General features: G+C 52.1%; 1 protein-coding gene across 1 annotated transcript; it reads left to right on the top strand.

Moving 5' to 3' along the window:
- The first annotated feature begins 8,919 nt into the window (after positions 1 to 8,919).
- cv-c (RhoGTPase activating protein) lies at positions 8,920 to 24,064 on the top strand. The gene is given in 21 exon segments (XM_029113367.1): positions 8,920 to 9,015; positions 9,584 to 9,935; positions 10,050 to 12,031; positions 16,859 to 16,931; positions 18,741 to 18,822; positions 19,064 to 19,121; positions 19,211 to 19,337; positions 19,448 to 19,632; positions 19,767 to 19,935; positions 20,159 to 20,275; positions 20,368 to 20,419; positions 20,527 to 20,590; positions 20,687 to 20,882; positions 20,999 to 21,322; positions 21,404 to 21,608; positions 21,702 to 21,774; positions 21,999 to 22,124; positions 22,216 to 22,365; positions 23,160 to 23,381; positions 23,512 to 23,678; positions 23,902 to 24,064. Coding segments are annotated over 21 exon segments (4,983 nt in total).
- Positions 24,065 to 25,903: the final 1,839 nt, after the last annotated feature.

Below are 25,903 nucleotides of genomic sequence, written 5' to 3'. Positions count from 1 at the left end.
ACTTGACAATTGGAGAAGTCGCAATTTCAATCTCGACGAGACTAGCCGCAGAGGACGTTCTTGAACACTGAACGCGAAACTTCACGAAACATCGTCTCACGGGACTGCGGCCGTTCCGAGACGCTGACTGCCCCGATTTCAGAACAGCGATGCTCACTGAGAAGTTTCGACTTTCTCCCCCGATACTGTTCGGGCCATCAATGTGTTGTTTACATCGGAGTTGGCACACCTTCCTTCTTGTTCGTCGTCAGCGGTGGAGAATACACACACGGATCATCATTATCATCGCAGCGGGTTGTCGTCGTCGAGCGCTAGACATCTCTGAAAACTCCGCGTCCTGGAGATCCCATCAGCAATCGAGAATCCATCCGACTCTGTGTCTCCGGGTATGCACGAGAACTGTCTCTGGTAGCTGCCCATGTCTCGATGGAAATTATTTTTGTTTGTCACTGAGGATTCACTGAAAAATTGGTAATCATCCAGAAATATTAGTTTGGCCTCCGTCGATTCTCGGAATTTTCATCTTCACGCCAGAAAAAGCGAGTTTCCGAAGATCCAAGGACATGAGGGAAAATTCCGGCAAGAAATTCGGCCTGCCGGGGAACTTTCGGCTCGAGCCCCGGCCCGCGGATACATTTTGGAAAACTTCCGGCCTCCAGAACATTTGCCGGGGCACTGACGATATTTATTAGACTTTAAAATCCCACAGTTTCGTCGGGACTTCCATCCCATCGATTTAGATTACTCAACCTCGAGTAGGGCTCGCAAAAACTGAGTCCAGACCCTTAGACCCGTGTCCAAAATCCTGGACCAGGACTCGTTCCACCGAGTCCTAGTTTTTTTCTTGACAAACAGATGCGCTACTGGGAAAACTTCCGAGGCGGACGCTAAGCATCGGGCAGCACATCCACTACTTCTTGCCTTTTGAGCCATTTCGAATCAATCCCGCTCGTTTTAGTAGGGATAGGATACCGACGGGGGGTATTCCCAGCCCTCCGAAGTTCGTTCGCCATAGATTCTATGTCGGGGAAATTCTCGGCGACGAACGAAGCTTTGCCGCTCCCTCAAACTCATCGTCACGGGCTCCTACGGATGATTTTAACAATTTCTCCGTACTCTCTATTTGTTACCAAATCCGCGCGACGCCACTCTCTGATGGAGCGCAGAAACATGTTCAAGCATACACCAGGTTCAATACAGTCGGCTTGAAAACTGCTTTGCCACTCAAGTCTGATGGTTTCGGCCTCCGGCTTCCCTCGAGTTGGCCCTCTTTTGGCAGAAACGAGCTCCTTCATCTGAATTTGTTCTTTTCTTTCCGCCGATACGCTTCCGTTCAAGTTTTCGCTCCTTATAATGCGATTGATTCCTAGCTGCGCGAGGCTCTCGGGGAGATGGGCTGATCACTTCCTGCCGCGATGGAGACGATGTCGGTGATAGCTTCCATTACAAGGTGCTGGAAGTATGAATTCGGATTCGGTTTCTCTCATGCTCCCTCAAGAACTTGGTCAGGAAAATCTGACTCTCGTCTGGGCGGGAACGGATCGCAGCTCTCCATCGATATTCGAGAGCTTGCGTATAATTCCAAATTATTGTATGGAGTGAGCTCCTTTCCGTGAAGAGCACCTTTTTCCGAGCATGGACAAGTGCGCTGAGCTAGAGTTTCATGGATACCTTAATCATCGCCGCCTCCTTTTTGAACGTCACACGTTCGGGGAAAGACCCGGGAGCCATCTGAGGGACCGGAATTCCGGTCTCGGACTCCGAAGAAGAAGATAAGGTATCCGTATTCCCAGAGTCGTGGTGGCACAGCAGGACGGCGAGAGCTGACTCTATGAACTCTAGAGACGTAGATTCCTATTGATAGAGTTTCTCTATGAAGTAGAGTTTCTGCCTCTCCTCTTCTAGAGAGTATTGATCAACCGGAAGTCCAGAAAGGTCTAGGCTCTAGGACGCTGGACCGGCGTCGCTCCGCTCCGCCAAAAACACGGGTCCAAGATCACTTCGTGGGGCCTCCGTGACCAGCCGAAGTTGGAGTTCTCCACCGATTCTTATGAGTCATGACGTCATGACATGACAGACACCGACATGCCTTCAAGATCAAGGTTACTAAACTCTCATTTAACCCAAGCAATGGCTTGGCGTGGGCACTCCGCGCTCTCGAAAAAGCCGACCTGATCGCAGGATGCCGTGGCACTGGTATACTTGGAAATAGGTCTCAACCGCTATGGCCTCTGCGTCTCCAGGCAAGAAGACTCGAGGTTTCGCAAGATCCTTAAGGTGAGGGAAACAGTCCGACCTGTGGCGTAGCAATCTGGAGCGCCGCCCAGGCTGGCAGCTTTTTCTCACTTCTTTTCGATGGGATACCTCGATACGGCGCCCCTGGTATGCCCGAAAATGGGGCGCACCCCATATCTTTGAGAACCGGAATGAGTGAAGAAACCAATCATAACACCAAAATGAACTCGAGCTGAGTCCATCAGACCTCAGCTCCGAACCTGCCAGGTCCCACCCAGTGGAAGCGCGAAGATATGATTCGCGGGTTCGATTAGAGACTTATCGAACGAGTGCCATCCGGTAGAGGATAATGGTCAAGCGCATCGAACGGAACTGGACCCTTGGTGTTGAAGTCCTTCTTGAAAGGTCGCGTTAATGTCCGGGAAGGATCTCTCTTTCTAGCTGGAGTCCTGACTTCTACAAGACGAGGCGGAACCTCGGGAGATATGGTACGAGCCTCGGCCACGACATGAAATGATGATGAGTCACATTGGAGAATGAGACGGCGAGGTGCCGCGCAAACTAAAGCCCACAAAGGCAAAGACTTCGGAAACCTCGTGATGACCTTGATGGAGTTAAACGGAAAGCGCTGGACTCCTTTCTGAAAACGCTTCGGGTTTTGAATCTTAGGCTCTGCTCGACCTACAGCCCAGAACCTTGTTTGACTTACGGCCCACTGGCCCCCTTATCATTCCGGTGTTTCACTCAAAACGACCTTCGACGCCTGCGATCCGATTGTTCGGCTCACCGAGCTTTCATGCCTTCTCGCTGATGTGAAATCTTGCACGTGAGCAGCTCCATCGTTGAACGGGGGGTTCTAGGCATTTCCCTCATCCGATCATGCCGGGGAAACCGCGGTTAAACAAGTTCAGCAGGCTAGTTTGCTCTTCTCCGGCTACAGCTATGAGAGCAAGCAGGCCGTCGAGAATCAGCAATCTGCATGGAGTTTTTCTGAATTCTGACGATACGAAGAAAATCTGGGAAAAAACCGGAGCACTATTCATATCACCGGGAAGTAAGGTTCCCCTAAGCATGTTGATGGACTACTCTCTTCCCACAGCTCAACCCTGACCTTCCTCTCATCATCTCGAAGCATTTGGAAATCCACGACTCACTCTCGCAGATCGGCGAGGCGAGAGTCGATTGGATGATAGCTTCCGTTTGATTAGACTCGACGTCTCGATATATCGTATCGACTTGGAAAGCAGCTCGCGCGATGTCCGAATGAATGAACTTGTACGATATACGCTCTACAGGTCTCAGCGCCCCGAATACGGGGACATTTGATGATTTGGGAGACTCTCTGTCATGTCAGGACAACGACTTGATTGATGTAGTTCACGGATATTATTGTCAGAATGTAGCCATGGGATGAGTTCGAGGCGGGGCCCTCTGGTCTATGGTATCACAGGATGTTCCGGGGCCGTCGGCATCCGCGATCCCGATCCCGGATTGAATATTTCAAAACTGAAATTGATGCGGCGGGATTCTCTGTCAGAAGTTCATCATGGATGGAGATGATTTGAGTCGCAAGATATCATGACAATTTTCGGAGACTCTTCAGGTTTCTCAAGATGCTAATGAGGCGAGTCGTCCGGTATCTCGCATAGCCACGGGAGCATCACCGGGGAAACTCGGCAGAGGATGAAGATCGAGACCGAATCTGAGAACTTGAGTACCTATATGACAAGGCGGAGACGATTCCAGGAAGGAATTATTGGGGAAAATCAGGAGAATCGTACAAATCGCATCCGTGTACCGGCGAATCGGAAATGGAATCCAGAACGATCGTAGAACACCAGAGCGGTGGAGGAGCGCGGCAGAACGATCGATGCTCGACAGCGGCGAGGAAGAAAAACCGTTGTTCGTGAATACGCCGATCGTTGTGATATCGACCTTATTTTTTCCGACGACGCTTGAAAGGGAAGCTGAAGAGCACTTTTGTGTCTTGAGACGGCGGTCTCTACGACCATCTGCCGCGGCCGGCCGTCTTCTGAAAGAAGATTGTCGTGTGTTTTCTCTCAATTTCGCCTAGGCTAGTTTGGGCCCTTCGTACCAGATGGCGCTCTTCCCATGGAGCGGCGGCAAGCGAGATGTGTTGCCGGCGGCGACCGGGCAGGCAGGCAAGCAGCCGGTCGTACTGACGACGACCGACCAGCAGCAAGCACCATTGGAGCTTCGAGTAACCACCCTGCTGCCTCCGCTGTTGCCAGACATGCGCCGTTCGCTTGTTCGGCGGAGAGGGCATCGAGCAACGTCTGTCAGTCTGTGCATCTGCTCCGCATGTTGACGACTGGATCATGGTGTGGCCGCTGGTGGCGATGGTGAATGGTGGTGGTACACAGACAGTGTGGTGATTGGTGATGATGGCTGTTCCCGCCCGCCGCCGCTACAACATGTGGTGCTTAGAGGTCGCCAATGGATTCTAACTGAGGATAACTATCCGAACGCGCACTGCGCATGCTTCAAATTTATTCTCAAAACAACGAAAGGTGCAGGAAGTGCGGACGGACGGACCGACCGACCAATCCGCTTGCCTCTAACCCGGCCGGTAGTCTGCTTGCCCCATTGCATCAATGCCGCATAGATCGGAGCTCCGGATAATTTTACGTGTTGTGATTCTGCTCGTGCCTGTGATAAGTGCTAGGTGAGAACAGTCCTCTCTGTACTCTCCCATCGATTCTCGGAACTGTTCCGAAACGAGACGGCTGATCGTGAGGAATTTCGCGTTCGAATTGTTGGAGAAGAGTCCTGTTACCAAGAGGAACATCGACTCGGCGGGAAGAAGAAACGATTCATTGACCCGATCCAGTTCACTCCGGTTCCTCTGAACACCGAGGAAGACTCGGTACAGACCGGCAGGGCTTGCCCCGCGCCCGGGGATGTCTCCCAGCTGTTCGATCTGAGTGAGTACTGTGTACCGTGTAGGCTCTTATCACCTGGTTGTATAGTGAGTTCGGAGAGAGGGTTTAATCGCCTCGGGATTATAAGACTCGGATCAAGAAGCCGGACTCTGTTGACAAACGAGCCGTGCCACCGGTGATCTCTCCTCTCGACGATGATATCATCTGTCTGGATAATGAGTCGCTATTCCATCGGACGAGCCCTAATCTGAAATTCTCGGAACTTCAATAATGTTTCGCAAGTGTCTTCGTGAGGTAATCTGCAGAAGTCGACCCGGATTTGATCGGCAAATTCTGATTTTGGAAGCTTATCCGACCAAAGAATACCATTCCCTCGTCGGATTACCGCATGGATTACCGCTCTGGGGTTCGAGAAGTAAATTGGTGCAGAACGTTACGGGGCCACACGAGAGCGTAACTGCTCAGGATTCAAAGCGCGCAGTCGATGCCCGCAAAGGGTCCCTCTTCCGAGCATGTGCTCATTGTGGAAATTCACGGTGGGAATGTCGCCGACGTTCTTGGAGCGGTCATTATCTATTCGAAAGAGCTGTGTCTCATCCGCGGTTCGACAGATTGGCGTCGGTCGATTGGAGGCTTGAGATCCACTCCGCATCCTCCTCTCGATGGACTCAGCTGAAGATGGGAAGCGAGGGCAGTAAGCATCGGGATAGAATCCTATTCAGATCCTAGGTTCCATCTTCGGACTTTCCTGCTATTTCAACAATTTCCACTGGGCCGGTGTCATCGTCTCATTGGCATGCTCGCCGCTTCGAAGCGCGGTGATCGAAAGCTTGGAAGGTAATTCGGCATCTAGACCACGACTCGCGACTCACAGATAGCTCTTTCGAGTCAAGAATCACTTGTAATCGACTGTTTCCTCCAAAATGTGCTGGATCATAGTGATTCTCTTTATGTCCCCGTATTTCCGAACCCACTTCCCAACTAGAACATTGACCGGTTCGATGCGAATTGTGGGAGGGATCTCGGTATTTCGATGCGGGAAATATGTGCTCAGTCACTACTGCATCCGTGACCTGGACCGAGATGGAGCGGATCGCGAGCGAGATGAAGGATTGGTGCGAAATTCCAGGCCGATCCTATAGTATGTAACACGGGATGTTGGTCGTGTAAACCTGTGGTATCTTCGCAGTATCGAATTTCTATGCTGATATCCCGGTCGAGTATCACGCATTTTCGCGTCAGGCGATTTTCTCGCGGCAATGACTCCGGTCGAGGCCGGAAACAATGTATTGAAGAATCTCTCAATCAATATCGGGAGCCATGGAGTCGACACAACGAGGCCGTTGGATAGGAGGAGCTGCGATGAAGATTCAGACGTGCTGCATAATATACAAAGCTCCGATGGTGTTCGCTACGAGAAGCTTTGAATCGGGAGCCGTGGCATCATCTCAATGGTCGACCGATGCGCGTCCCCGTCCCACAAGCCAAAGAGAGGACTCGTGTCTCGAGAGCTCTCGATAGCCCCGTCCGTATTGCCGACGGTGTTTACGTTGAGAGGTGCGAGGCAATTCTCGAGTGACCCTAAATATCAGAGATCACGTCTGCAAAACCTCAAGATCGGATCCGCTACAAAGTACCTCCGAAGTCCGGTCGAGCTGGCTGAGTTCCTCATCCAATATCGCTTCTGTCACGCAACGATACCGTCATATGCGAGGGTATGGGCCTGCTACTCTGTCAAACACGGAGGTCGCGGAAAGGCTCCTCATCTCTTCGACAACCCCACTCCCCATCACATTGCCTATTCCCCGCCTCATTTCTGATGGCTCAGTCCATGAGCTAATAAAATTCCAAAACGAAGAGGCCTGGCGACTTTCTGAATCGCTTTCACACTCTTAATCGAATTTTGACAAATCTGTTTATCACTCTCGCGATTCAACTCCGACCGTCGCTCCAGACGCGGATCGGCATTACAGCAGGGTCCGAACCAAGAATAGAACACCGCTTATTGGGGAAGCGAGCTGATTGACTCTTGGATTCCGATCGTTCCATTTTCCTCAATCGTGTTTCTCGCTTACATGGAAGGGTTTTTTTCGTCTCAGGACGACGTCGCGGTATGGCCGGTGCCTGTGTCTGAGCGTGTCATTCGCATCTAGGCATGATTCATCGCCGTATCTTCCATGTAGATTAATTGGGAGTTAAACGTTCGCGGAAGGGGGCCGTTTGTGCCTCTCGAATACTATCCAGCCCTCATCTTCCTTGTCTAACGATGCGTGTTCCGGGCGATGTTGAATTCGAGGCTTTTCCTTCCCTGCTGCTCCGGGGGGAAGTTGCCTTACCAGTGGCTGCTCTAGAAAAACGGAAATCATGATCCAGGCGGATGCATGTATGTCGACCCTGTCCCGATGCAAACACGGACCGCTATGACGAGCCATGCGAGCAGAGCATCCCGATTCCAGCCCACGTCTCTCCTGACTGGACTGGACCCTTGAAACGAACGACCTCAGTAATCCAGTTAGGTCAGACCCCGAAAGCGCTCAAACAGACTTGGTCCTTATCCAGGAGCTGAATATTTTCTCGCTCGCAATGGTGAGCGTTCGTCAGGATTTTCTTCATTAAGATAAGGCGAATCACTGTGAAGGGTCGAAATCCCCCACCATCCCTGACCGTTTTTCCCTCATCTCTATCTGGCGTATTCTCTCGCTCCTCCACATCCGATTCCAGGGCTGCAAAGAGACCTTGGGGGGAAATCGAGCGATTGATGGAAAATAACCCAGCCGCGAGTGAACGGGCTCTTGAGAGTGCTCGACGAGCTTTCATTGCAACATTCCAGCAGTGAAAAAGCCGAAGATCAAGGTAGCGAAAATATTTCGGGCTGCGGGACCGCCTAGTGAACTGTCGCGAACTCCTCATGGATTCATCTCCTTACCACGAGCTCTTCGCAACGGGAGCCAATAACTACGCGGGGATTATTGTGGCGAGAGTCTCGTGTTCTCGAGCCTAGAGAGCTCTGAGCTTGCTCTCTCCACGAGTGAAGATGACACCAGGTCAAGCAATCTCTCGATTAGATAATTCATAAGGGCTGTTTTCCAGAGAGTTGCGTTCCAAACGCCCGATGGAGCAACGGCCGACCCGATGTTGAGAACGGAACTGGCCTCGTTCCCGGCTCTCATTGACTCGCGAATAAGATTTTAGAAATTGATGACTCGATTCCGCTGGTCGCGAGGAAATTTGGCGGTAACGGATAGACATATCCCCGTTCCGTGTGTATCGCTGATATTCAAAAGGCCCTCCGCCCAATGAGCAATCGAATCTATGACATCGATTATCACAATGTTCATGCTCATGACCCTGATTATCATCATCGTGATGATTGTTACCCTTCGCTCGAGGACGAGCCTCATGCTTGGGCTGAGATGGTTCTCCGTATTGGATCGTCAGCGACTTTCGGACTTCGTCCTCCCACAGATTCACGGCCAAATTGAGACAGATACTTTCCAGAGCTTCGGCTCCCTGCGATATCCCGACTATTGATCAGGAGGATTCGACCTGGCCATCGTGAGCCAGCATGGAACTCATATCATGATCTGAGTGAGCCCGGGCGAGGATTTTTTTCCGAAGGACTCCCAGTTGACACGTCTGATCGGCGTTCGTTTGGAATGACCGCGAGTTTTACACCTCTCGGACGCGTGGCTTGCCGCGCAGTTACTAAAGTCAAACATCTTTTTCGACAGGGACATTCTCGACATCAAACAAAGCGGAATAGCGCTTTGTTCGGAAAGCCATGGCTTTGAAGAGCTATCGGTGGGACGCGTCGAGCAGCGTCGAGCACAAGCAGGACATGCTCGACGAGCTCGACGATTACCTCAACTCAGCTCACGTAAGTCCGATTAGGAAGAAATGTCGGGTAGGTACTTGACCATTCGGATCAATCGATCAAGTCGCCCATTGTCAGTCGGTCAGTGAGTGGGCCTGCACGTCAGTCAATGAGTCGAAAGGGACGTCGCCTCACGGTGTCTCACTGGTGGAAGGGTCCCCGATTTGACCGTGAGCTTCGCTTGGTTTCGAATCAATCCAGCCTTCTGTGCATTCTTCGTTGTATTCAAGGGTGTTTCGTTTTCACGACGCCGCAGATTTCCATGTGCTTTTCGTTACGAAACTGAGACAGGCAGGAAACTAGCCTCATCGGAAACCGACCTGACAACTAAAAGTTGCTCAATGACGTCTGCGTCTCACTAAGGCGGCAATCCGTACGAAGTAGAATCTAGCTCACGAAGATGAATTCCTGCCGAGCGTTCTCCCTTCCGTTCGACTCGCGGAGCTTTGAGTTTGTAAAAGACTAGTACTTGCCGTCGCTAGATGTTTGTTAGATCAGGAAGACGCGGCCAGCAGATTTATGCGTCGCGTCGTCCAAACAGTCCATGAGTCGATTGATTATCTGTTCACAGCGATTCATCGAGGAAGCGGAACGCCAAATCCTAGAGAAACCACCCACCCCTCCAAAACCTCTTCCAATATCGTTGGAACCCACAACCTATTCGGCCCGGAGCGAAAAATTCCCCCGATGGAGTTATTCGAGTCTTAACAGCGCAGCTCGGAAGAAGCGAATCCATGGCTCGTGGGAGCGTGAGCATTGTGGAGCAACGAATTCTTTGAAAGCCCTCCTGGATTCGCTCGATATCCCTTCGGACGACTTCTCAAGCGTACACAAAGAGGAACAAGAGAATCAAATCATGAATATTGAGGAGATCGAGAACATGACTCGTAGTCTCCTCGAGGGACTCAACGACGATATCCAAGGTATGTCGCATCGACGATCCCCTTCCGAGTTCTCACCAAGAGGAGCGTTGGATTCGGGAATCAGATCGGAGCTCTTCGTCTGTAGCACCTACTGTATCCTCTTTTCTCTTCCAGTCATTCAACCACAATTGGAAGAAAAATCCCCCTTTCGAAAGTCGACGCCACTCGTCTCGCCTCTGGAAGGGTCTCCGACTCCCGCTCGAGAAACTCAAGCGAAGAGAGCCGCACCACCTTCAACACTCGTTCTTCCATCGCCTATAGCTCGTTTCGCGCGGAAACATTTGAATCGAACCCTGAGCTCTGAAACCGGTGAAGAGTTCTTGACCTTCCTCGAAGAACTCTGCGATCAGGGCGAGGCTTCACCGAGCTGGCACTTTGTGCCCCGAAGATCTCGCTCCGTCGAGAGTCTGAGTGACAGCGATCGGGAAGGGTCTGTGGATTCGCGGCCGATTCGCTTATGGAGCTCGGAAGAGAACGTATCGGATAAGTCTAACAAATCTCTGATTGCCTCACGTCAGGCTCGAGTTCGTGAAACCCCATCGCCTGTCGGTATACCGAGCTTCGACAAGCCTCTCGACAAACGGGGCCTGCTAGTCGCTCTCGAGAAAATCGACGAGAGAAATGCGGAAGCGCTCTCTGCCACGTGCCCGTCGCAGTCTGGACCGGGCACGGAGATCCCCAAGCTCGTCCTGAGCGACGAGGACATTTATGCCGAGTTCGAGGCTGAGTTCGTTGCTACATTGACGAGGAAATCCAGGAGAGGTCTCGAAAGGGAAACGTTTTCGGATGGCGGCTCGCGAACGGACTTTTGCTCACCGGGAGCCGATATGCAAGCCTCAACAGAACAAACAGCCGCCGAAAGTCGAGCGGTCACTCGAAGACCGAGCAATACTCAGCTGAGAGCCAAGTTTTTCGCCAACATGGTGAACGGCGACCCGCTCCCGGCAACAGCCGCAACGGCAAATAGTAAAATACAAGAACCGTCTCTGAACAATAAGAGCATCGCGATGAGGACGGAGCATGATCTCACCGAGAAGCGCCGAGAAAAGGTTCAGCTAGAAGCTTTGAATCATCCGCTCCTAATCAGCTACAGGAGCGCGATCCAGAAAAACACAGCGGTCCTCCAATCGAACCCCGATCTCTCGCAAATAATATCAAACGCACGAGCCGAGAACCGAAAATCTTTAATCATTCCATCGAACAAAGAGGACAAGGACCAGCTTCCGCACAATTGCCGTGTCATTCCGGAGAAGAAAGATAGAGCGAAGACCAGCAGAAACTTATCTAACGATTCAAACAACAATAGTGTGGGCGAGAGGCTTGCGACCCCTGCGGCGGCGGCGGCTGTGGCCCGCGGAGATGACAATCAGCAATACGATCCTTACTCTGAAGAGTTCGAGCGCTCGATGGATTCATTGGAGAGTTTCAGCGAGAGATTCCAACTCGATACAATATCGGCGAGCTTCGACGCGGAAATGGCGAAGCTTTTTCCCTCGACGAAGCCCTCCGAGCCGAAAGAGCCACACCACAGCGAGGAGCCCGTCGCTCCGGCCGTGAGAGTAACGAAGAAGGAACCACGAGTCCCGCCACGCAAAGCCCCCCGCTCGAACGGGTCTTTTTTAGGCCATGGCAGCCGAAGAAGCGATGAGAAATGTTCCAATCGAAATTCCGAGAGAATTTCCCCCCAAAATAAGAAATCGGTTTCGGTCCGACACCAATCCGATGCGCTTCCCCGGCTACCGAAAACTCCAGCGATTCCAAACGGCTTGCGACCCGAGTCACCTGACCTCGCCACGTTCGAGCTCAACAAGAGCGAGCAAATACTTGCTCAACTTGTCAAGTCGTCGACCGATCCAGCGGTAGCGAAGCTTCTCGACGACGGGGACTCGTCGGAAATCAGGAACTCACTCGCGGATAATGCGGCCGATTGCCCTTGTGGCAAGCCTCTCGAACCGGACGAACGAGCCCGGAGGAGCGAACTTTGCAAGCATTGTTCGTCGAGCAAAGCAATGCGATTTCTGCAAGCCTGTACCAATTACGGGAATAAGACGAATTCCCTCCCCATACTCCGGGGGGCTTCTCAACCCTGTCCCGAGGTAAGAGTCTGCTCGCGTCATTCTGTCTGCCCATTTGTAAAGTATTTCCGCTCATTTCTTAGTTCGTTCATTGATTGTCCAGCGCAGTTCGGTTGCAGAGGATATAATTCACAATTCGTCATAAATCCTAACGACCAACCACGAGCGGCAATGATTTCTCGGCAACGAAATCTGAATAACTTTCCCTCCCTCCTTCCATGCATTCAGGTCAGGCTCCGAGAGAAGCCGATTCGTCTGTCTAAACAGAAGCGGTCCTGCCGTATTGAATTTCCCTCGGTGAACGGATGTTCTGACGATTCGACCTCGTCAAACTTGTCAACACCCAAGTATATCGACGGAATCGCGCGGATCAGTCCCCAGTCTAGCAACCACATTTTACGTTCGAACTCCGTCACAGATCTCCACGGTGAGTCCCGAGGCCGAACACACTTTTTGCAGCTCTTTTTCTCTTCGATCGAGATACAGCCGCTTGTTTCCCTGGAGCTAGAGCGCAAGGTTTTATATTCGTAGGCTCCGGGGGCGAGGGCATCTCAATAACTGTCGTTTAGGGCATTCTCACGTTTTTGTCGCTGAAACTCACGACCGATACGGGCGGTACGCAATCGTGGCGAGGTGCGCGGACACTGTGAGGACGATGTGGGTGCAGATTCCTTCAGAGAGGAAAACAGTCTCCGAATACCTCTTTGGGGTTCAGAGCGGAGATTTCGCGGGAGCGGAGCTCGTTGTATCGAGATTCACCTCGCATCGAGTCCCATTCTGAAAAAATCCGCCGTAGTCATGAGTCTCGGGCTCGAATAAGGAAGGGGGGGGGGCGCACCGTCTCACGTGCCTCGGCGTAAGGATTCTCTTCATCCGAGTTACGATGTGGTATCGATGAAAGGATGCGCGTATCTCGATTCGCGAAAGTCTTCTATCTCCGAACTCTCTACAGATTCTGTGATGGCAAAGAGACTCCTGCGGCATCGGCGCCTTCTCAGCAGACACATGCGGTTCCGGAGTTTTCGACTGTAGTCGTGTGTCATGTGGAGTTCGAAGTTTCTAAAGCGGAGACCACAGTTCGAGAGACTGGTGGACTCGGTCAGGGTTAGTGGGGGAAGACGAGACAAGTGAACACTGAAGTTGAGAGTTCAAGCCATGCGTGACGTGTTTCGGATATCTCGTTTTAGCTCCGGTGTGGGCTCGTCGCTTCCGCCCATTCGAATTAGTCAATTTCGCGCCGAGCGGCCCCTCCATCGACTCGGAAATTGTTGCGCGATTCGTAGGGTCAGCACTCATCGAAGATTTCCGAATGAGGCGCATTGGCAGCCGGGGGCGACCACGTTCACAACTGGTGACCTCCGCAGCGCGATCGCCGAAAGGACGGACTTCTCGAGAAAGTGGGCGGTGTGCAGCTCCTTTCAGACTGAGTTTCTCAAATAGTTCGCTGTTTGTGGGACGGACGGAATATTCTCGGGAAGAAACCTGCCACGGAGGAGGGTCGCTCCACTGTCCTTGGAAGGAGGTCCCTTTCCCCATCCTCCACCGCGAGCGCGGCGGCGGCGGCGGCGGCGGCAGAAGAAGCTCCGAAGCTCCCGGAGCCCATACAGACAGTTGCTGCTGAACTACGTCCAGGTGGAGCCGTTTGTCATGCTCCTATTGAATATGTGACAAATGAAAACGGCGCGTTCCGTTCCGACTATCAGCAATGAATTAATCCGCTGTCGCTGATTTCGATCCCCCGAGAACACTGGCGGCGTGATCTGTTTCTCGAAGCCGGTCAATATTTGCTCAAATCTCTTCTCTGGAGCGGAACCGGCCTCCTCGGAATCGCGCCGACGATTCGACGAATTTTGTGAATGTGCCAACATATCGGGTCTACCGATCCTCCGAAGTCCGATGAATGTTACGACCTGCGTGAACGACTTGCCGCCCGTCAGGAGCGTGACGCGGCAAACGGAGCCCAACTTTCGAATCGACTCGCAACTCTCGATCACTAGTTATAGACACGGAAGCAGCGATCCGAGGTAGGTCTAAGCGTCGACGTCCGTCGTCGCCTGCCACCATGACCACTTCTCCCACGGACGATCCGCTTTCGCCGGAGCAACGTCGACGTCGTCGTCCTCATGCGACCGCGTCGCCAAAAGCCGAAGAACGCCGATGTTCGAGTGGAGCGGCGTTCTTGAGCCCCCGGAGGCTGTCGGTTCCGCGACTGTCCCTCCAGACTCCGACAAGATCTCAATTGCTCGAGTCGCTAACGGCGCAACGAAGAAAACTTATCCGACGCTGTACGGCGGCCACTCTGCAGTCTGACGATATTGAAACCATTGAATGCTCAAACGAAGCCGACACGGCCGATGACAAAAGTGCACAGGTAATTCATTTGGCGGAAAGCTTTTAAGAACGACCCTCTTCGACGCAGTCCGACGACCCAATGTCTCGATCGTTCCCTCGCACCGCTGCCAGGCCCCGGTGATCTCGATTTCACTGGTGAATTCAGGCGACCGAGAGAGATTACCGCTCAATGAAATGTGTCAACAAAGTTCCGGATTTCCCCACCGAGCTCGGTCTATGCAGCAATTATTGGACGCGGAGGCTCGAGTGGAGTTCCGCACGGTGTTTCGAAGTTTGATCCTTTCATCTCTGTTGTCGCTCCGCGAGATCGATCGCGGTCCAGGGCCGCCGTCATGAGATAACTACTACCTACCGAGACGTACGGGGTACAGATGTGTACCGCTATTTCGCCCAGATCACAAGATCCAATGTATGTCGGAGCCAAAGCAAACATATCGCAACACGAGAATCGCCCCGAGGACCTGAGCCCCAGTGAATGCCTTCATCGAGGTGCTTTGGAGGCGGCCACTGGTGGGCGATTACGGCTGCCGCCGCCGCTGCTGCCGAGTGAAGACTTGTTAATACCACTGGACGATGAGAGAGAGCGACTACCTATTGAAGAAAACTTGATCGGATCAGGGCAGAGGCTTATTTCACCGATAATAATTCTTCATGAGGGGCACCTTAACAGGCTACCGACGGGTTTACTCTCGCCCACAAGCGATCGTTCAGACCATCGCAGGTTGCATCGCGGGTTTTCTGAGTTTGCGAAAGGACCCATCTCCCTTCTCTGGAGCGGATGCAACGACTGCCAAAGGGCGAGCGGGACTCACTCAGGAAAAGAGCGGCAGCCGAAGGGCTGCCTCGACGAGGTCGGACCCGAAACCAGATGAATCCTCACCGGTTCATTCACTGGTCGTATTTACCAACGTTTTTTTTTCCGGTGAGCGACCTCGTCGACTAGTCATCGGAGCGAGGTCCGCCCCGTATGAAGAGAGGCATAGGTCCCGAAGGCGTAGCATTGAAACTCGAGACGCCGCCGTCCTATACGACAGCCGGGCTACCGAAATTAGAAAAGGAAAAGCTTACATTGACTTGTCGGCTCGCTTCGCTCGGGCGGGCGGGGCCGGACAGTGTTCGAATGCGTAGTACGACCCGCTCGGCGACGAGATCATTCTGTCACAAGTTAAATCCGTCGACCGGCTCCGTACGTCGTCGCCTCTGTGTCCATAGCGCAGAGACAAAGCTCGTCTTCGAGAGAGGCTCGGGTCCTTGTTGATTAGTCGACTCTCAGCCCTCGCAATACTCGGCAAGTTCCGAGGGTCGGATTGCGTCGGGCGATCTCCTTACTTGATAATCGAATGAGGGGAAAATCCGCTTTTACTCCTCCTCCGTTGTGAAAATCTTGCTCGGAGCTACGCTACTACTCGAGCCTCCGCGAGCTCTGACCGAATAATGGCTCGTCGGGAATATGCCATCCCGCTATCGCGGTCATGCAAATGACTCTCGCAGGAGGCTTGACACGTTTAATTTTCCTCGCAGATTGTTGACGGCTTGACGGAAGGGCTAGACGTCGACGGACCTTCTGCATCGCCAAGTCAGGACGGCGACGGTCCCTCTCAACACAAAAGATTTCCTCGAGGATCGGTAGCTTGGATCGCTGTTTTTTTCAATCCTCGTTTCGTGCGGAGCTTCAGTGAAAGACTCGCTTACAGTAGCTATCGAGAGCATTATCATACGGGGAAACCCAAAGTCGAGTGCTGGTGGAGAAAAATCCGGGCGCACAAGTTGAACGGCAAGTTCTCCGAAGTTCCTTCGTGTTGCTCGTCAAGCTCCCCCCAGGGACCGAATGCGATAGAGAAGCCCATCCAGCGTGTCCGTTTGCAAGCTGTTCGTAGGTGTACGGATCGTGTGTGATTTTCGTCGTAGCGACTCCGGTCGCATGGGCAGAGCCAAGAGTAGCGGAACGAGATGTTCGTTTCTTCTTTGGACTCCTTTGTTCTAATACCTCATTAGGCGTCCTGTTCCCGGACGCGGCTTACTGGAGCCGAATTCAAATCCTGGAAGGGACTCGCCGTATTCCCAAGCCTCGGATAAGAAATCTTGTTGATGGTTGAAGCACACCCAGTCAGACCCACTCCCCGTTCTAATTTGGCCTTTCGTTGCTAGAACGCCCTTTCCAGGAGGTTGCATATTTGACAACCAGCTCTAAAATCGGTCTAAGTTCAGCCTGTTTTGTACTCCCACCACGATTTCCCGGAACAAAAGTGGTCTTTCGAGCGCCTAGGCTCCGCTGTTGCTCTTCATCGTAGTCGAGTATCGAGCGATGAAATCCTCGATGGACGACCATACTGTTTTCGACGCACAGAGGCTGCTCTCATGCGGCCTGCTCGCTCGGTCGTGTACCCACTGGATGACGGACGCATGCTCGATGCATGTTGAGCCCTCAGGGCAAATGAACGAGAGCAGACTGTGGGTAGGATCGAGTCGGCGTGATTTAATTTGGCTTGAATTTCAGAAGCGGAAGCTATTCAGGCTCTGGAATGGCTTCGAGATACGGGATTCCCACAATACGCTCAGCAGTTCGAAGGTGAGTCAACTATTAGTCTCATTGTCGGTATTCATGAATGTCGTCGACATCGAAAGTTGGGATCTCTGCCGTCGACCTCTGCCTTGGACAACCTCGCGCCTGCGCTGATACGGCATACCGAAGATCGATCGGACATGAGCATTTTCCTTCTCTTTCCCCAAAGCGCCCATACGCCGCACATAAGTTTCTCTCGACTTTCTCATTGTCAGTCGCAATCCGCTAAAAAGGAGATAGGGGGGAAGGGGTTCTTGGACACGGGAATTCCGGATGCTGAAAAGTCTCGAAATCATCGAGAGATGCGGTTGCAGATTTTCGCGATCAACTTCGCCCACATCCACCTCCATAGATAGACCAGGTCCTATGAGAATCGCCTGCGATCTTCGCCTAGTGAGACTTTAGTTCGATGTTCGAGCTTGTAGCGCATCATTCTGCCCGGCGGACCCGAGTCGATGTTGCCAGTCGCTGTCCTCGCCCTTCCGAGTGAAATCGAGTTATCTCTGAGAGCTTCATCATTCGCGTTGACAAACCTCATCCTGTCAATGTGTTCAATGGAGTACCGGGCGTGAATCCACCCCGAGGATATGGCGGGTGTGTACCGAAGATTTTCCCGAGTGACAAACGACGTCGAGCGAATTCTCCGAACTCTCGATGGGCTCGAGTTCTAATTCAAACGTGAAAGCGAGTCCTGTCGCCTATTCATCACACATCCGGATTCCTCCAGAGTTTGCTGAACGGTCAGCACGCGGGCTGTTGGAAGTTCTCGCAGAATTCTCAGGCGTTGAGGACGTTGGAACCTTGATTCCAGTTCCATGTGGCTCCCCTGTCCAGCCGAATTCTGTCGACGTCCTTGTCGAGTACTCTGCGGTAATTGCTATACGGAACAGGCTCAGAGCTTGTTCGAACTCGCGTTCCGTTCCCTCCAGAGCTTCCAAAACGTTCCGGAACAATGAAAGTGAACGCGCGCGTTGCGATTCTGAGAGTGAACAAGGACTCCCATTCACCATGCCATTTCTCAATCACCGCGATTTCCATTCGCGAGAAGAGACGGCACGGTGCTCTTCGAAGACTTTAAAGGCTCCCGACAAAAGGTGATTGATTCTGCGGAATGAGGCGTGCCTGCTGCTGCGAAATCAGCGGGAGAAATTATTCAGGATGCGAATACCTAATCCCGAGAGCGAGATATGTCCGGACCGCTGTCTCGGCTCGAATCTCCTCACTAGAGAGGAGCTCCCCGCAACCGAGGCTCGGAATATGCTCTAGTCGTATTCGGATCTCGGGTTCTCGTCTGCCGAGACGAAAAGACGCACAAGAGACCAAGTGTGTTTGTCAAAAGTTCGTGTCGAATAATTATATTCCTGAATGGGTCTCTTGAAACTTGAGAGCCTTCGCTCTCGCTGAAGCCTAAAAAGTTTCGAAGAGAATCCCGAAACTCGCCTGGCAAGACTCCAGCTTGATTAAGGGGGCGACGCGTCTCCGTAATCTGCTTCGCTTCGTCACGTTTGTGCGAAATGTTCCGGCTGTTTGTGCGAGAGAGATAAGTTTTGACAGCTGGCTCCATTGACCCCGGTCTACCAACGGATGAATCCCGACCGACGATGAAAAATCTCCGCATACAAGGCTGTTCCGATGTCCCTGTCAAAATCGACCGGATGTTGAAATTTACCGAGGAGGGGGCGGGGGAGCGAAGTCTCTTGCTGAGCTCGCGAGTGGGTAGTTCTGGGAGCACTGCACAGCGAAGAGATGCGAAAATCGCGAGCAATATCCGTACGGGGCAAAATCAAATTCTAAGTGCGTTTTGCATTTCCGTAGACAATATGTTCCCACTCGATGTGTCAACGGTCCGGAAGGATCACGAGAAGTTGGGCGAGGACGAAATGCAGTCGCTTATCAGGTGAGGAATATTTGTGCTCCGTTCGGAGCCGGAAGCATCCAATAAACGCGAGAGCTCAAATCTCCTCTTTCCGAAATAACTGCTTAACCGGTGGAGCGTGTAGCGTGTCATTAGCGACATCAATCGATTCCCCGGGTTCGAACGTGCATCCGCTGTCAACCCGGAGGAGTACCTGCGGGCAAATCGCTCAGACAATTTAACATCATCAGTTTCTGACGTTAGGCTCTCGTTTTCATGACAGACGCTTGACATGTTTGAACAAGTGCGCCAGGATGCGCGCCGAGACGAAAGCCAAAGTGGTGAGTACGAGGCCGTCGCAAATCCTCTACAAAGTGAACTACCTACGGAAGTTAATTAGGAGGAAATCCGACCCAAATCCCTTCCTCAGGCTCATCATTGCTCAGATGAAGATTTAGCCTTGTCGGAGAACTGGCAATTCCATAGACCTTCACGCCGGTGGTCGCGTATCGCGACCAACGATTTGCCTTTGATCACTAAGCAGGACGTCGACGAGGGTGAGTACTCGAGCTCGTCTCCTCGTGCCGATCTCTTCTGACTTCTGAGGCTCAGAAGGGAGTACCCTGGAGTTTGCTGAGCGCATCATGCGCGTATTTCGATCACGCAGGAAACAAAGACGACACCGGAAAGCCTCATTCGTCGCACGATTCCGTCTTCCTGACCCCAAACAATCGGAGTCCCGACTCGGAAAGTCATCTCCCTCCGTCGCTGGCTGCCAACAGCAGTTTTTCGGTATCGGACGAGAGGCTGGAGGAACAGCCCAACCGGAGTCCGACACCATCTAGTAACCAAGTAAGCGATTTGAGCTAGCGAAACTAATAAGCAGGGCCGTTGGAGCTGGCGAGCGAGCAGAAGTTAGCAGCGAGCTGAAAACGTAATATGGCTGATCCAGTCGATTGATGTTCTCTCTATTGCGATAAACGCAGCAGACGAAGCTACGACGGAGCGGCAGCGAGCGGATACGAGACGCAATCGTGCGCAAGGTGGATTCGTTTAGGCGTCGTCGGCGAGAGGCGCGGTCGAAAAGCCCACGGAACCTTCGAGGGAATCAGTCGGGCCTCAGCCAAGGTAGCCCGAAATTCCTCAGTCCCAAGGGTGAGTGTTCTGAATTTCAGAGCGTTCTGAACATTCTGGTCAATCTTGCCCAAGATGTTGGAGCTCGATCAGCTGCCCAGGGCTCAAGTCCCCGCTCGAACAATTCCAATACAGACACCGGGAAGATTTAAGGGAGAAACGTGTCGCTCATCGATGATAATCTTTGGATCCATCGGCGGGCCGCTATCTTGATCTGGGAAAATAATTCACCTCCGGATTCCAGGGAAACGTCGTGAATGCTACGACAATCAGGGACTCCAGGGAGATTCAGACGTCGGGGACTTGGAGTGTCTATCTCCCATTATCATCAATAATGAATCACTAGTCTCCGACAAAAACGGTACGTGATGATGTCGATCCCGACACGAGTCCGGGGTTCTCGAGCCGTGGCCGACGATGAAAGGACGGTCCCTGAAGGTTCTTCTCCCACAGGCGAACCAAGGCGTGACTCCGGCGTAGGCAGTTGTGTAACGAGAACGAGTGTGTGAGTATGAAGTTACAGCTACGCTAACAGGATAACGAGCACGAGTTGAGGCTCCACCTCATCAAGGGAAACTCGTTTGACAGCGATTTCTCCGACCATCTCCGCAGGTGTTCGACTGAAGGGTCAGGTCTCTTGGCGGCCACCAAGTGGCACTGCTATCCGGGGAACCCGGTGCACACGCTCACTTTGTCTCCGAACGAATTGGTGCCGCTCTGGCGTTTGACTAGTGAGTAGAGTGGAGGCTCTCCAGCCCGTTTCGAATTACAGCGGTTTCTCCGGTTCGGTCCACTCATGTCGTCCTTAATGAATTGAAATCGTACAGCTTCAGATCACATGCTCTTGCGCAAACATGCTCTCCTGCGATTGACAGCAATCATGGAGAGGCATTGCCCGCCCTACAAAACCGGCTGGACGTGGAGCGTACCGAAATTCATTAAGAAAATGACATCGCCCAGCTACAAAGGTGAGATTTTGTGTAGAAATTCTCGCCACTCGGACTGCAGCTGATCGTATCGCGATGCCGGCGCGCCGCTGCCGTCGGACCGAATTCCTCACGAGAGATGGATTTCTCTGCCTCAGACAAAGTGCTCTTCGGAATTCCCCTTGTGATCAACGTTCAACGAGGCGGTCAACCCATCCCGCCGTGTATACAATTCGCGATGCAATACATCGCGTCAAAAGCTCCATCTTGTTACGGAATCTTCCGCAAGCCCGGCCTGAAGTCCCGCATCGATAATCTACGCGCAATTCACGAGCAACGAGTCATGAATCCATCTCTATCTATGTACGAAAACCAAATACTCTTCGATATCGCCGACATGGTCAAGCAGTATTTCAGGGAGATTCCCGACGGGGGGCTCCTTACAACGAAACTGGCACCGACCTTCCGATATATCTTCATGCGTAAGTTAACACCCTCGTCTTTTTCGTTAGCGAGCAGACCGAGTCACGAGCGTGACTGACCTAGAGACATTGTTCCTTCAGATATACCCGAAGGATATCGGCTGGAAGCGGTTCAGTGCTTGGTGACAATAATGCCCGACGAAAATAGGGAGGCCCTGGAAGCGCTCCTCTGTTTCTTAGCGGAGCTATCTCAATACGGAGCCGCGAACGGAATGACCGCATCGAACTTGGCGACGTGCTTCGCGCCTAGTATATTCCAATGTACTCAGAATTTCAGTCCCAAAAGGTTGGTGCCGGAGAAAAACCACGAGACCGACGTACATAATATAAGAATCGTTTGTAAGCTTGCAACCTTATCATTGACTTCTCGCCCTTGCAGAGGCCGCAGGGACAGCACGAATGGAGACCGAGAAATCAACGAGAACATAGCTTCGAACGATTGCCTCTTAAAGGTCAGCAGCAATTATTTTGCAATAATTACGGCCGGCTTGTGTTCTTCTCGGCTTGTGCAATTACACAACACACAGCACAACACACACACGCTGACTCGAACGGCTGGTTCGAACGGCGAATATCCTCATCCCAGACTAGTTGATGCGCACAAAAGGCCTTGCACGATGAGTCGCTGGTTCGTCGAAGCATGATGATGATTTTTCTCGCGATTCGTCCCCTTCAGATGATCGAGTGGCACGAAGAATTGTTTTGTGCATCCGAGCAAACGCTCCACAGTTTGCGAATCGTGGTGGAAGAACCCTCGGACATCCGTAACTATCTTACGGACAACGGGCAACCTCTTTACAAGGTATGAGTTTTCTCGATCGCTTTCCGCTCCGCTCTGGGAAACCTGGACACTTGAAGTTTGTTCATGTGCGATCCCCTTGACTCAATTCCAGTTAAACTTTGAGGTATCTCTGAATTGGCTCCTGCACGAGGTGCGAAACTCAAAAGGATGGACTCAAATTTCACATCCAAATCTCGAGTTGGCTTGTAAAAGGATTGAAGATGATTTCCACTATGTTCGTCTGTGGAAAATCTCTGTACAGGTAGGTGTTCATGAACGCGATGGCTCACCCTCATAATAACTCGTTCTCGATACTCTGTGGCCCCAAGCTGAGGGAATCGGCGGTTGGTGGGGGTTCAGCAAACGAAATTCATTCGTGGAGTGGGACCGCAGGCTCCGGTCCCCGATTTTCCCCTTCTTTCGGACGAATAAGCGTGTCATCCGCCGAGGGAAGCGCTTCTTTGTTGCATCATACGCGATCCCCACGGAGCGTATTGTTTGAGGAACATGCTTCGGAAATTATCACGCTGAGCCTTAGCAAACTTCGCGACGTTTCGCGGAAAATCCATTGATCGAAACAATATGGCCCCGCTTCTTGCGTTGCCCCTCGCGAGCGCGCGTATTCAGAACACTCATCTACGAGGTCCATCGCGGCGAGTTTCCTGCGTAAACAGAACAGAATTGCAAACACGCAGAGCGAACATGTTTAGGGTAACGACGATTCCGACGGGAGGCGCGGAGAACACAGGGCAACCACGACGTCCAGTTTACGATTTCTCGCCGTTCACACTGAGCAATGGCGAGCTGGACATCTCAGGGACTGCGATCTGATTTAGAAGCGTCCACAAATAACCAACCTCGTTTCCCTGACCGCAAATACATCCACTGCGGAGCGCCTGAATGAATCAAGTGCTAGAATCAGCGTTCCTCAGCACTCTACAACGACATATTGATGACTGTCAGCAATTCGCCCGCTCGTTTCCTCTGGCCCGGGGGAGGGGGGGGGCATGGGAATAGGGACCATGTGTTCCTTGTATTAAATGCGCCCGACCTCAGGTTTCAGCGACTCCGACCCGGATTCTCAATCGAATTCTGTTCGAACGTGCTTTGTGGGATTCGTCTTTGGTAAAACAAATATTCGTCTGCAAAATTGATTCGGAAACCGAAGTTTGTGGCATTATTCACACGGAAATGGGCAAAAATGCCAGACGACAATATCTCCTGCTTCGTGCCTGGAAAACCAACATCACCACCAAAGGCGCCTGTGCCCTTGTCGAGGTTAGTGGGACTCGGACTCGATGTGCTTCAAGATCTTGTTTCGAGTGACGTGAATCTCGTCCACCGGACGAAAAAGGCAGAATTATTCGTGTCGGTGGTCCCTGACTTCATTTCTCTCATTTCTATCAAGGTATCCGTCTCCGATCCAGTGCTGGCTGGGAACATAGATCCGGATCCCGAGCACTGCCATGCATCAACGCCCTGGGTTCGCGCCCATGTTCTAGCCTCGAGGTATCTCATCCAGCCGGCGGGGAACGGTCGGAGTAAAGTCACTCATCTTGCGCGGATCGAGCCGATGTGAGTACAAGGATCTATTGGAGCTTGAAAGTCCCATAGTTTCCGCCGAAATTTGCGTTCTTTTCGACGTCCTCTGCAAGCAGGTACCACCCTCCCCTCGCTCACTCACGAGATCTCCGTCAGCATTGGATCTCTCGGCTCGAGGAGCTCAAAGGGGAAAATAGGGGAGTCGTCCGGAAACTGATTGATTGATTATAATCGGGGGGTTCGCCGTTCATTTCAGGGGAAGGAACGCATACTGGCACAGTCGCTCTGCGGGATTTGTTTACGCCCTACAACTCCACAAGCTGGCTCAATCATTCGAGACGGCGGCCTCAACTGAATCCTTGCCGAGAAGTTCCGTTTCCAGTGCAACCCTCGGCATCAACAGGGAGTCAGTCGTCTGATTTTCGGGCTCGAGGCGAACCCATCCGACTCGGGGACCCGCGACGCGCCCGCGGCGGCTGCGGTGGCAGCGGAGACGTTTCGAATTTCCGCTCATTCAGCGAACTTCGATGGAAAGCTCTGTACAAAACATGTTGTTCCGACTGAGTGTTCAGGCTTCGAGGCTCTTCGTTGCTCCTCGGAGCAGTCGACCGATCGTGTCGACAGTTCGACTATCGAATTACTCCTTCGACTATCCGTCAACACTATTCTTCGTCTTGCGAGGACTCGGCGTTGAGTTCTTGTACATACATATCAATGTGGTGGTTGTCCGTTCCTCTCAATGCGAGCTCATTGCCGCGATAACAAGCTTATCCAAATTCGCAAATCGCAAAGCCCACGGAATAGAAGGCGTCGAGGAGAATAAGTGCGTACGTACACATGTATTGATTTCCCGATTGCGGAAAACGAGACAAAGTGTCGACGGCCTCGTTATCAAGTTTTCTCAAATCACAAGGTCCTGATCGGGACGACGACCCCAATGACTCCATCATTCATTTCGATTGGATGACAGTTCTACCAGGGGAAAATATCCATAACACACCTGTGTTGGAAAACCGATTTTTTTACAAGTACATTTATATTCATATACATGTTTACACCACTCGGGACACCGTATATGGTACATACATGCAGAGAAACGGGACGGACGTGAATGGTGTTTCGCTCATGATCACAGCTATTCATCTTTGATTGAATCGTCTGCGACGACTCCGAACAGGCATGGGCTGTGCGGAGCCATTCTTGCGTTTCCCGCCACATCCGCTGGCCGAGAGAATCCGATCGAGCTTCAAAATCCGCGAATCGTGTAGTCACATCGATTTTCTGTTCGGACGTCTCGCTCGGTTATCAATGGGGGTGACATTATAGAGTTGCCGATGAAGGACGCGCTCCCCGACAGCTCCGCCCCGAATCACATCAACCGCAGTATTATTTACACAGGGGAAGGGATGGGGACTGGGACCGACGGTCGAGAAATCCGTTCGGAGGAGGAAAGACCTCGGATCGACTTCTATAATAGGTTCGTGTGTGTGTTTTGTGCGGAAGTGTGAAAAGCTCGTCGACATCTCAGTGGAGCGTAAGTCAGTTCAATCTCGGATGCGAGCAAACAGACGGGACAGGAGGAAAAATTGTTTTCACCTTAATATATAGGATTGATCAAGACTCGGCACGATGATATTCGCGAGGAAGGAATCGCATGCTCGGGGAACTCGAACAAACTTCGCTTCCACGAAAACCTCATCCGGAGCCCGAGGCGACTCAGAGACACATCGGTGTAAGAAATTCCCCCTCGACACGAAAGTGTATAGACAAAATTTTTGAATGCATCCTCGTGGGGAAAAGCATATGACCCCGTCCGAGGGGCACTCCGAGCTAACGGTTCACCATCAGATCGTAGTCCTGTTATTCGAGAAACGGCGCGGCGACTCGATGAGGTGTCGAGGAAGTCAGAAACGCTCGGGATAGTGGGATCCGATCGACCCAGGACAGTCCTGGCTCGAGAGTGGAAAAGGTCGAGAGTGTCATCAGATCGTTGAGAACTACATAATAGTTTGCGAACGTTTACGACGCGCACAACTAACTAAACTGAGGGAATGTATTTGATAAGTTAACAAGAATCTTTGCGATGGTGTTCGATTTTAAAGGTGTATATGGACATAGACATATCATATACAGATATAAGAACATATGTTGTCATGCATAAAGGAATACGAGACAGAGGAGCCCTATATCCGCGCTCTACACACCTTCGAATGAGGCCAGAGGGATGAATCGATTCATCCAGTTCGTTCCAATCGAGC

This window comes from Galendromus occidentalis, unplaced genomic scaffold (assembly GCF_000255335.2).
Source record: "Galendromus occidentalis unplaced genomic scaffold, Mocc_1.1 scf7180000076583, whole genome shotgun sequence".
Lineage (NCBI taxonomy): Eukaryota > Metazoa > Arthropoda > Arachnida > Mesostigmata > Phytoseiidae > Galendromus > Galendromus occidentalis.
This window is presented reverse-complemented; position numbering and strand designations above follow the sequence as displayed.